The sequence below is a fragment of the Polypterus senegalus genome, chromosome 9 (assembly GCF_016835505.1).
Source record: "Polypterus senegalus isolate Bchr_013 chromosome 9, ASM1683550v1, whole genome shotgun sequence".
In the NCBI taxonomy this organism is placed as follows: Eukaryota; Metazoa; Chordata; class Cladistia; order Polypteriformes; family Polypteridae; genus Polypterus; species Polypterus senegalus.
Window position 1 is genome coordinate 174,828,252 of NC_053162.1, and position 12,877 is coordinate 174,841,128.

The 12,877-nt window shown below is 37.9% G+C and overlaps 1 protein-coding gene across 1 annotated transcript in view; it reads left to right on the plus strand.

Annotated features, from left to right (window-relative positions):
- zer1 (zyg-11 related, cell cycle regulator) overlaps positions 1-12,877 on the plus strand; it is a 35,036-nt gene that overhangs the window by 16,221 nt on the left and 5,938 nt on the right. Inside the window, exons 13-15 of the mRNA XM_039764313.1 lie at positions 1,181-1,369; positions 8,411-8,508; positions 12,490-12,592. Of these exons, the coding sequence (XP_039620247.1) occupies positions 1,181-1,369; positions 8,411-8,508; positions 12,490-12,592 (390 nt within the window). The remainder of the gene's footprint in view (positions 1-1,180; positions 1,370-8,410; positions 8,509-12,489; positions 12,593-12,877) is intronic.

Below are 12,877 nucleotides of genomic sequence, written 5' to 3' on the forward strand. Positions count from 1 at the left end.
AGTCATTCATCCCTGAGCTACTGGGTCATTAATGAATATTCAGGGCCAGCCTTCTTTTAAGGCTAAGGGCAGACTGAAAACATTGTTTTGTTCATAAGCAAAAACCTTCATTTTAGGAGTTTAGGGCAGTTAAATTTTAAACTAACTTCTCGAAAGATTAGACTTGTAAAGGATTCTAACCCTGTGCATTCATGCAGCAGGACCTGTTTACAGGAGAGATGGATTTAGAAAGCACACATTTCAAAACAGGAGAAAGGCAGAATTTGTTTTGATATTCATGAAATTATGTACAAATATAACAACACAACATGTCTTATTTACTTTATCTACACATCTGTCATCTGAATCCATTTCATTATTTTGTATTAATAATTAACTTTTAATAAATGAGCAGCCATATTAATAAAGATACATGTCAGCTGTACAGGATGTGGTGTTTGGGTCTGTAGCATCAGGGCTCTACAGTCCTGGACCAGACATTGTGTGTGGAATTTGCATGTTCTCCCTCTGTCTTTGTGGATTTTTCTCCTTGTCCTCGGAGTTTTCTCCCACATCTCCACTACCTGGTATCAAACACTAGGCAGGAAAAGACCCTTTGCCGTGCATCTGTTGAAAGCAGGGTACACACACACAGAACTAATTTGAAATTATAATTTAACCTCAACAGATGTCTTTGGGGTTCTGGAAGGGTAACCTGAGTACCTGGAATGAAACCTTGAAACCCATGCAGATGTGGGTGGTAGCTACACACAGACTGTGATTGGAATGGGATTCAAGCCCAGGGCCCTGAATCTTTGAGACAGCAATACCATTCACTGCTCCAGCATGCTTTTTATTTTTCAGTTGTGTTGTGTTTTGCATCAGGAGTCTATAGGTACAGTCAGCCAAACAGTGCTGGTATTTCACATCTGGGTAGACAAACACTATTTCAGGGATATTTAATATTAAAAGCTGCACTTTGCTCAATCAGACTTAAGTTGCACAAATCAATAAATAGCTCCTTCACAATTTTTCAGCAAGACATTTTGAGATATATATATATATATATATATATATATATATATATATATATATATATATATATATATATATATATATATATATATATATATATACCTGTAGATCATGCATTGTCACTGTAATTGACTTAATGTTGTATTGTATGCCTGTTTTGTGACAGCAACCTGCTAGATAGTAAGGCAGATGGAATAGAGGTGTCATACAATGCCTGTGGAGTCCTGTCGCACATCATGTTTGATGGACCAGATGTTTGGGCCATGGCGGACCCCTTGAGGGATCAGGTTATGGACCGGATGTGGGCTGCTATTCAGAGCTGGGATGTCAACTCCAGAAGAAACATCAACTACAGGTAGGCAGCACTGAGTGAGATGAACGGAGGACGATATTGTACTTTTATGAGCACGTTCTCCCTGAATACTTGGAAGTGTTCACTGCGAAAAGAAAAGACTGAGGAGTGTTGAATAAATTACTGCAGCTTCTTTACATAAAGAAGACACTTAAGATTTTAATAAAACAGGATGCTATTGTGCCAAATATAAGCAAATCTTTGGATCTGAATAATACTTAAACGTGGTCATGCCATCATCGTCAACATGATCTTTCCTTTAGATTTTTTTTTACACTTTTCCAACTTGTTTGGAAAACTTGGGGGTTGGTGGCAGCCACTATATAAAAAAAAAAAAGTCACACTGTTCAGTGTGGTCCTGAGGTGTCACCCATTGCACAGCTGCACTCGGATCTCAGTCGGGGTGGTTTACTGTGAGGTGGATGCGGCAACGAGTCTGTAATCCGCGCATGGTCTCAACCTCTCTTTGTAATGTAACATTATCAAAATGTACTGAGATTTTTTTTTTTTTTGCTATTGGGCAACGCAAATGAACTTTTATGTTGTGTTCTATAAATCTGGGCACCTTCACATGTAAACTATTTTATATTATTACTCAAGCACGTGAACAAAGTGCCTGTCGTGTATTCTGTCCACTGTGTACTTGCACACTCATTACAAAGTCTGCTCTGATATGCTGCTCTCATAGCTTCTTGTATGTGATTTTCTAGATGCTGTTTAGGACTATCATCCCTTTTATATTTAAAGATTTTAAGTATCACAATTGGTAAAATAAATATCAGGAAGGCACAACACATTACACCTTATTCAGATCAGGTCAGGCGTGTACTCCATTACCCACCCAGAGTGCAGAGATTTAACATGAAATGATCACTGCAAGATGTCTAAATTCCCAGAAGGTTAGCATTGGTTCAGCATATTTGATTAAGTGAGGATAATATTAATAGGTCATTAACACTCACACCGCTACATTCAGGGATATTTATGATCTCAAGGCCACTCAACAGAACAGCCACTGACAACTGGGTAGCTGGTGAATGTTCTGTTATTGCATTTAACATGTGACTAGCTGTGCTACCCAGCTAAGACGGGCTGAAATCAAAATAATCAGTGTAGACCTCAGCGTTTAATGTTTGTAGTGTACTGTCTATTATAATGTATTTTGTATTGCATGTAGTAATGAAATGTTTAGCATTATTCATTCCAAAAGTTGGCACTTCACAAACGAATCCCATACCTAGTTGCATACGACAGAGACATAGCAACTGTAGGAACACACAGAATAAACAGACATGCACATGGTGGATGTTATAGTTAGTGTATGTGTTTATATTCATTGCATTTTGTTACTGTTACTTGTCTGTGGGAGACTTGTGAGTAAGAATTTTACTGTACTGTGTACACTCACAATAAACAATGAAACTAAGAGGGTTGGGTAACTGAAATCCTAAACAAGCACTTTCATAATCTGTTTACCACGGATACTTGGTAGTGGACTCTGACCATTGGATTGTTAGCAATTAAATAAAACATTACACTATGTCCGATTTGGACCAATTTCACTGCTCAACACTTATTCAAATATATAGTTAACAAGTTGATTATAAACAAAGGGGGAATTTCAGTCCATTTAATTAGGGCAGTTAAGTTAAATGCTAAATAAAAAGTCCTTTTTGTGTCTGCAGATAGAGCAAACTGAAAGGATGCATTTGTTCTTTTTTGTTTTTTTTTATGCTGAAGATTTATACTTTTTAATAAGATCAGCCAAAAGAAGCCTATGAAAAAATGTTTCAATATTCTGTACAGCAGCAAATTACTCTTGTTTAATTTTCTTTTATCCTTTGGCGGACTTACAACATTATTGAGGATACCCGCTCTACTTTGTAGTTCTGTTAGTCATGTATGATGGAATCAATCAATCAGATAAAGACATTTCTTAAAACAAGCATGAATGTGCATTTTATTACTGATAAGATTATGTGTTTGTTATCATTTACTTTTAAAAGCCTCTCCGGCCTGTTAGAATTCCATTAATCATTCTAGAATCATTTGCACAGTGCATTTGCATAACAGTCAGTTGTCATATCAATACAGCAAGTGGGCCCTTTTTCACGAAACTCAAAAGTGACTCCTCGAGGTAAACATCTTCCACCAAAAGTGATTTTTACAATTTAAGAAGTATTGTTAAAAAGCATTAAACAGCGAAAGTATAAAAACTGGATAAGGCCCATCACATTTTTGTGGAGGAATTCCTTTATAATTACCACAGATAAGTTTGTTACCTTTCTTATGCCAGTACTAAGCTCACCCGCCTTTTAAGGCGACGACTTTTAAGTTGACCACTTCTTAAGGCAATTCAATATGTAGATCAATTTGACTCATTAATTTGGTTATATTGCATTTGAGCGGTATTACTTTAATACTTGTAGTTTCTGTTATTTTTGTGATGAAATTAAAATTTTTTTTCTATATTGAGGTCGCCCTTTTGAACCCCCCTGATATTTACTACGCGGTGAGGCATTTGTACTCCATCAACATTAATTATTTCCAGAGACATCATTTTGTCTATTTTTCCAGCGCATCGCGCACAAAAGCAAGGGAACGATGGGAGCACCAGAACTCTGCTCACATCATGTCGCTTCGTACCACAAGCTGCAAGTAGTAAGTCTGTGAAAAGCGAAATACCGCTACGCTTTCCACTCACGGAACGGAAGGACAATCCCGACCGCTTTTATATAGTAAGAAAGAAGAAGAAGATATCGCACAGTCTAGAGTAGAAAATCATCTTTTACCTGTATAAACAAAACTACAAATCCCATCGTGCATTGCAAAATGGACGGGACGTGTGTGAAACTCCGTACTAGTCGCACAGTCTGGAGTAGAAAATCGTCTTTTACCTAGAAAAACGAAACTACAAATCCCATCGTGCACTGCAAAATGGACGGGGCGTGTGTGAAACTCCGCGCCTGCGTAGCACTCACGGGACGGAAGGACAATCCCGACCACTTTTATATAGAAGGATGCTAACAGTTTCAGCTAACCTGTCTTTTCGTTCTTTAGCCCACTCCTTTTTGACAGATGTCAGTATATTGTAATATATGAGGGGGAGTCAAGCTAAAGTTAGAAAAGGGGATTTGTTAGAAAAGGGAACAAACCTTAGCAAAGCTGATGATGTCGTTTCTCAATGTCGTCTCCACCCATCTCAGTGCACTTGCACTGCCTGCCTGGAAGTACCTGGCTGCCAGCAGAATAAAAGGTTTGGTCTTGTCCTGGCAGCCAACACTTGTGTACTCGAGTTATTGCCAAGGGGTACCACAGTCTCTAGTGCAAGTTACTGTGACTTGCTGGAGATGAATGTGAAGCCTGGTGTTTGATCTAAACGGTGGGGACTGCTGTCTTAAGGGGTCCTTTTGCTGCCCACACACTGCTAAGAACACCAGAGCTTATCTGGAGAAACTGAAGTTGGAGGTATTGCCACAACCTCCTTATTCGCCAGATTTGGCACCGTGTGATTTCCACCTTTTTGGACTGATAAAAAAAAAAAAACAAAACATCTGGGTGATCATCAATTTAAGACAGATGACGACATGAAGAAAGCAGTGCATGAGTGGTGGCTGTGAGGACAAAACAAAAGCTTTTATTCTGCTAGCATCCTGGCGCATTCAGGCAGGTGGCACAAGTACATTGAGAAGAAGGGTGGAGATGACACTGAGAAATGAGTGACATGATCAGCTTTGTGAAGGTTCATTCCATTTTCTAACAAATCCCATTTTCTAACTTTAGCTTGACCCCGATAAAATAAATGAATTAAATTTGCTGTAATCTTATAAAAAATAACTTTATTTGATCTATGTTTACTTACCATTAATCTTTATATTGCTTTCAAAAATGTGTTCATATTTGTTGTATGTGAGTTAAGTTCCTACCATGAAATATGTGGATAATAAAGCATTTAAACTTAGGGTGCATATTGTTAGTCAGAAGAAAATCTCATTTAATGACACTGCAGTTCTGCTAGGAGCAGGTGCCGTTTTGTAGTTCTGTTCCATTGAGCGTTTCCCATCAGCACAGATTCTCACAAATTAACTTTGAGGTCAGCATTTGCCTTTTTTAAAGCTATTTTCAGTGTTAATGTGATACCAAAGTTGTTCCAGCTAAAAAGACACAGCACGAGTCTTGAGGCAGTGTGTAAACCTTATGTATTTTATCAATTCTGAAGTGCAGCATACAAATATTACGTGCTGTCATGGTGTATAAAACATGTGGTCCTTTATCACTTTTGATTGTTTGAATCAAGTTTCTGCTCTGTGTCCATTGTGGGGAAAGCTGTGGGGTACTGAGGTAAGGATAACCAGAAGAGAGTTTACCCATCTGTGATACTTAAGGGTGAAAACTGCTAATTATTGCAACATTGATCTCTAGACCAAGAGTCTAGAGACCGCAGACCCCTTTACCAAAAACTTTTAAAACCATCAATTCCCTAGTCATTTACTTTATTTACTCAAATTAATAAATTTGTACAGTACTCGATATTAAATATTTCACTAGATATCAAAATCTTCATTTGAATCATTTGTAATTAATGATTAAAAAAGATATAAGGACTACGGAATATGGCATTATCTTGTGCAACATTTCATATCGAAACCTGCATTAACGAAAATGAAAGCAAAAAATACGAGCAGAGTTTTTTTTATTTTACATTTTTGACATTAATGAAATAAATATGTAAATTCAAAATAAGTAAACTTTTATTAACAAACAATTTCGACAGCCCCGTGATAAAAAAAAACAATAAAGTATGTACAGTACTTACTGTAGATTTTTGTTCAAACTCGAATAAATAAACTTTGTCCTCTGATTTTCTTTTTCGTAGTACTGCTCCTCAATAAATAATTATACAGTGATCCCTTGCTATATCGCGCTTCGACTTTCGCGGCTTCACTCCATTGCAGATTTTAAATGTAAGCATGTCTAAATATATATCATGAATTTTTCGCTGGTTCGCGGATTTCTGCAGACAATGGGTCTTTTAATCTATGGTACACACTTCCTCAGTTTGTTTGCCCAGTTGATTTCATACAAGGGACGCTATTGGCGGATGGCTGAGAAGCTACCCAATCACAGCACGTTTTACATATTAAATAAAACTCCTCAATGATATACGATATGCTTCCTGCGCGGTGCTTCACACATTTCAAAGCTCTAACAGCCCGTATTGATTTTTGATTGTTTGCTTTTCTCTGTCTCTCTCACTCTCTCTGACATTCTCTGCTCCTGAGGAGGGGGTGTGAGCAGAGGGGTTGTTTGCACAGTGGCTGTTTGCTTAGAAGATATGGATGCTCCTCTAAAAAATGCTGAAAAGACTACCTTCACATTGATCCCTTCATTGCGGCAGCTTTATCGCCGGTGCTTCGTTTACTTAAAAGCCCAACACCCCTTTAGATTTTTGTTTACTTTTCTCTCTCTCTCTGACATTCTCTGCTCCTGACGCGCACTCCTTTGAAGAGGAAGATATGTTTGCATTCTTTTAATTGTGAGAAAGAACTGTCATCTCTGTCTTGTCATGGAGCACAGTTTAAACTTTTGACTAAAGGGTGTTATTTCATCTCTAGAGGGCTCTAATAATGTTAAAAAACGTATTTAGAAAGTCGTAAACAGGTTTTCTATGCTCTAACGAAAATATTTATAAATAAAGATTTATAAATAAAGAATCCTACTTCGTAGAAATTCATTTATCTGTCTGGAGCAGATTAACCGCGATAAACAAGGGTTTACTGTATAACTGTGCGGAGAATATTTATAAACAGTGTGGGAGAGTTTCTAAGGGCTTAAAATATATAAAAATAACCATACAAACATATGGTTTCTACTTCGCGGATTTTCACCTATCGCAACCCCCGCAATCGAGGAGGGATTACTGTATTCAAAGTTCAAATCACAAATAAGTACATGTCACATCAAACAAACCAATTTATAGTGTTTTATGAAAGCATGACTGTACAAAACTGATAGATTCTGCTAATATCGAATATCCGTCGTCTCGTCCCACCGCGAGCAAGTTCTGGAACGCAACCCCTGCAATCGAGGAGGGATTACTGTATTCAAAGTTCAAATCACAAATAAGTACATGTCACATCAAACAAACCAATTTATAGTGTTTTATGAAAGCATGACTGTACAAGACTGATAGATTCTGCTAATATTGAATATCCATCGTCTCGTCCCACAGTGTGGACATGCAACGGTTTTTCATGTCCGTATTTGCTTTGATACGTTCGATAAGACAATGCGCAGACATGTTTGTGCTACATGTATTTTCATGTATTCTTACGTGTGACTCTTTTAATGACACATTTTACCTTTTCATTTGCAAGTTTGGTATGTAATGTGTTTTTATCAAAAAAGTGTTTTTTTGAATGATTTTACTTCTTAATTAGGTACCTATAGGAATCATAAATATTTTGAAGTAATAAACAAATAGCAGTAGTAAGGGGGTTTATTTTTGCTGTCGTCGACCCCCATATTTTTTTATTGAAACTATCGACCCCTAGAAAGACCACTTTGGGAACTATTGATCTAGACAAAGGCATGCTGGGAGTGTCGGCATTTGCCTTGCTTCAAAAATGCTTGATGTAAATAATAAGGTAGTGAAGATAGCAAATTCTAATATCTAAATGGATAAAAAAATTAACTCTTTGCCACACTCGTGACACTCTATATAGTTCAAAAAATAGATTCTTTGATTGTAGGCATTGTTGAGTCTTGTGGTATGCTGGATAAAATCAAATACACATATGGATTGTTTCAGAGTTCCTGGACAGTTAAACAAGAGGCAGCCACATCAAAACATTAAATGTGGTTCACCCTGTGGCCCACTACTTGGTTTAAACAGCATTTACACATGAGAAAAGCTAATGCAAAACTACACTCAAGCTAAAACTTCTGTATTTTAGAGGTTTAAGAGGACTATTCCCACTGTCACATTATTGTCCGTTGTTCAGATGGACACACTGTAATTATTTTTTTCCATTCTTCTCAAAGGTCTTTTGAACCAATCCTCCGCCTCCTTCCTCAAGACATTGCACCTGTCAGTCAGCACTGGGCTACCTGGGCTCTTTATAACCTAATCTCTGTCTACCGTAAGTATCGAACAACACTAACGGGTTGAGGTGGGCTTGTGTATTTTATAATGCAGCACAAATTACATTGTGACCAAGATTTTGCCTCCTCTATCTTAAATATGGATGAGAAATTTACTAAATTCATTAAGCAGTTGTTTTTTTGCTAAAATCATACAACACCCTGTATCCAGAATAATAAAGCAAAAACAGAATTTTTGCAAATTCTTTAAAAAAAAAATCTGAAAATGCACATTGGCACAAGTATTCCGAACCTGTCTTTACTCAGTACTTTGTTGAAGTCCCTTTGGCAGCAGTTAAAGCCGGGAGTCTTCTCGAGTTGAATGCGACGAGCTTATTATATATAAATAAAAATGTAAATGTTCGTTTGTTCAAAATCTTAAATCTCCGAAAGTTCTTCACCAATTGCTTTGAAATTTAAAAATGTAAATGTTCGTTTGTTCAAAATTGCTTTGAAATTTTGACACAACGTTGCATTTGAATATGCTCGTGTTTTTATATACCTATATTATATAGATGTCTCACCTGTGACAGGTAAAAACATGCTTTTTTGAAAGACAGCTCCATCTATTGGACGTAAAAGCAACACACGGTATACTAAATATTTTGCGCTCGAGGCTCTTGATCGATCATTGCAAGATTTGCGTGGAAACATCACACCATTTGTGAACGCATTAATATTGCTTGCAGGAGATTTCAGGCAAACATTACCTGTAATTCCTCGATCGACACCAGCTGACAAAGTAAATGCTTGCCTGAAATACTCTACTTTGTGGCGACACGTAAAGACGTTCAAATTAACTACAAAAATGCATGTCCAGCTGCAAAACGATCGATCAGCTGAGATATTCTCACATCATTTGCTGGAAATTGGGAATGGAAAGGTGCCGGTTGATCTGACCTCAATTTCATTGCCTCATAACTTCTGCAATTTAGTGATGTCAAAAGAAGAATTGGTTGAAAAAGTATTTCCCAATATTCAAACCAATTATAAGAATCGCGATTGGTTGAGTGAACGAGCTATTCTTGCTGGCCAAGAACAAAGATATCTACGAACTTAACAATATTATTCAGTCCAACATTCAAAGCGAGGCACTCACATACAAGTCCTTCGACACTGTTGTGAAAGCAGATGAAGCGGTTAATTATCCAACAGAATTTTTGAATTCACTTGATGTGCCAGGGATGCCACCGCACGTACTGCAATTGAAAATCGGCGTCCCAATTATCATGTTGCGCAATATCAACCAGCCAAAGCTTTGCAACGGCACGCGGCTTGCAGTAAAAAAATGAATGAGCAACGTCGTAGAAGCAACAATCTTGACACGGCCTTTCAAAGGTAAATATATGTCCTCATTCCTCGCATTCCTATGATTCCAACGGATATGCCATTTCAATTTAAGAGATTGCAATTCTGAATTCGATTGGCGTTTATGATCACCATCAGCAAAGCTCAGGGCCAATCTTTACAATTGTGCGGTTTAGATCTAGACACGGATTGCTTTTCACATTAACAATTATATGTTGCGTGTTCTAGAGTCGGCAAACCAGACAATCTCTATATCTACACAGACAATGGAACAACAAAAACTATTGTATACCCACAAGCATTGTGAAATTAAACATATTAGAAACGTGCGCTTTCTCTTTTCTTTCTTTTCCATTTAACTAGACTGAGCCACAGCAACGCGTGGCCGGGTACAGCTAGTTATTTAATAAAATTAGACAAACCGCAACAGAAGAAAATTTAAATAGATCAGTAATAGTGGACTGAATGATAACATGCAGTGAATACACTTATTTTGAGCATTCATAATTTTCAGACTCTTTCTCTGTACGTTTAGCATTCGTTTGCTCAGAGGTTGATGCGATTGCTGCTTCCTGAGCAGCTCTTCTTTTCTCCACCCTAGTGGCTCACTTCTTTTCTCGTTACGTCGGCATCTTTTCACGTTAAAACTGATTAAGTCGGTTTTTGTGGTGCAATTTTCTTAATTTTTTCACGTAAGTTGAAACTTAAGCGTTCAATCTGCCTCAAGAATGATTTAAGATGTGAAGAGGTAGGGGAAGTGACGGCGAAGGTGGTAGGGAATGAGAATGCACGGCCACCCTGCTGCCGAGAGTTGATTCTACAATAAAATAAAAATAAAAAGAGGAATAAAAATCATCACCCTGAAAGTGGACAGTAGAGGTCACGTAATATATGTGTACCAAATTTCAGGTCAAACGGGTACAGGTACAGCTACAGGTGATTTAAAATCTTGGACAGACAAGCGGACAGCCACGGTAGTATATTATATAAGAAGATACTGAAGTCTGAATATAAAATCCTAATATAAAAAGCACCCTAGCTATTTTCTGTAAAGACATGGAAACTGAAGATTAAAAAAAAACCAAAGGTGTCCAAAGAGGGTGTTGTCCTGAATGGCTTGTTTAACTTTGGGCCACAAGTCGTGTATTTCTCATTGCTTCTCTCAGTAAAGAGGACAGTCCTTCATTTGATGGCATACTAGTTAGGCCTTTAGAATACAGACACTTTCTAACATTGGCACAGAATACTTTATGAATTTGTTGCTTTTCCAGATGCATTTTCAAATCAACCTCCTTAGTGTTAACCCCGAGTATCTCTCTGGCTCAGAATTCTACATTAAGTCGGTTAATCCCGGGTGTCTTTCTGGTTAGGCTTGTACAGTGTTTGCCAAAATAACTCTCAGGACAGTATTCTGTGGCCATCTAGTGGATAAAATGGCATCATGCTTCAAAAAAAAAAAATCCTGAATATTTCAATACATTTTCCCACTCTATGGTGGTCTTCTTCTTTCGGCTAGGTGTCGCCACAGCGGATCATCTTCTTCCATATCGTCCTGTCCTCTGCATCTTGTTCTGTTACACCCATCACCTGCATGTCCTCTCTCACCACATCCATATACCTTCGCCTTAGGCCTTCCTCTTTTCCTCTTGCCTATCAGCTCTATCCTTAACATCCTTCTCCCAATATACTCAGCATCTCTTCTCTGCACATGTCCAAACCAATGCAATCTTGCCCCTCTGACTTTGTCTCCCTGCAGTCCAACTTGAGCTGACACTCTCATCCATATTAATGAATACTGCAGAGCCTTCAATCAAAACACACCATGGCTTGTAAAAGAGAAGCTGTAAAGTCAGTTTTAGAACAAACTGGAACTGAACTATTAGTTGAATCAAGTGATAGTGACGATAATGTGGACTGGTCATCAGTTGTTGTCACGGATCGGGAAACATGCATACAGCACTGTATGACTGAACCTCCGTGATATGCCTGTCAGCTTAGTCAGTCATTCTGCAGTGAGGTGCAACATCTACATGGGAAAAGGGCAAAATGCTTGTGATCAAGTGGAAGGACAAGAAATATGTTAGCCTCCTCAACACTTTTCACAATGCAGCAACTGTCAATGTTCATACCTGATGAAATGTGGAAATCACTAAGCCTTGAGCTGTGATAGCCTATAAATACACAAGGAGTTGTGTCGATCGTGCAGATCAGTCACTGACATTCTACCTTCTCATGCGCAATTAACAGAAAAAAAGGATATAAAAAGAATTGTATGCAAAGAAACACATTTCTACTGTCCTGATTGTAATGTGGGATTGTGCGTTGGTGACCAAACATATCACATAATGGACTTGTAAATCTGCATCAGTGCACTTGTGGACACTCGACATACTTTTCCTACTGTATTTGTGTTGATGTTTTGGTATTTACATGTTTCTGTTACACGTAAATGGCTTTTTTTCTTGTTGAAAAAAATTTCAGTGTTTTTTCTGGGGATAAAAGTTAAAGTTGAGGAGGTTAAGGAGACTAAATCTAATGAAACAAAAACAAAACCATTTATTTCTATAGCACAGTTTGATACAAAACTTAAGAGCTGAAAGTGCTTTACAAGAGCTTATAGAAAAAAGACTCACATGGAAGATCCTAACGTTCTTTAAATTATTTTTTATTAGCTGACAAGTACTGTCCCCTGCTCATAAAAGAGAATGGTATTGCACTTCTAAAAAGAGTGTTGGAGCTGGAGTCAGCCAGGCAGGAGACCAAGGAAATGGCCCGGTAAGTAGTGGTAGCCTACAGACCCCTGTAAATTGATTTTAATTGTTAGCTCATATCAAGACCCAATTCTAAAGTGCCCCCCACATCTACACTACTTGTGCAAACTAGAAGGAAAGGTAGAAAAACTGCTATCAAGGTAACCTGCCTTCTGTACTTGCATGTCATTCTGACGTGCCCACCACTTAATGGTAAACAGTATTATTAAAGATCAGGACCACTAGACCACTCATGAGGTTTAGGGACTCAGCAGTAAAACATACTGACAAATGCCCAAGTATTTCTTAT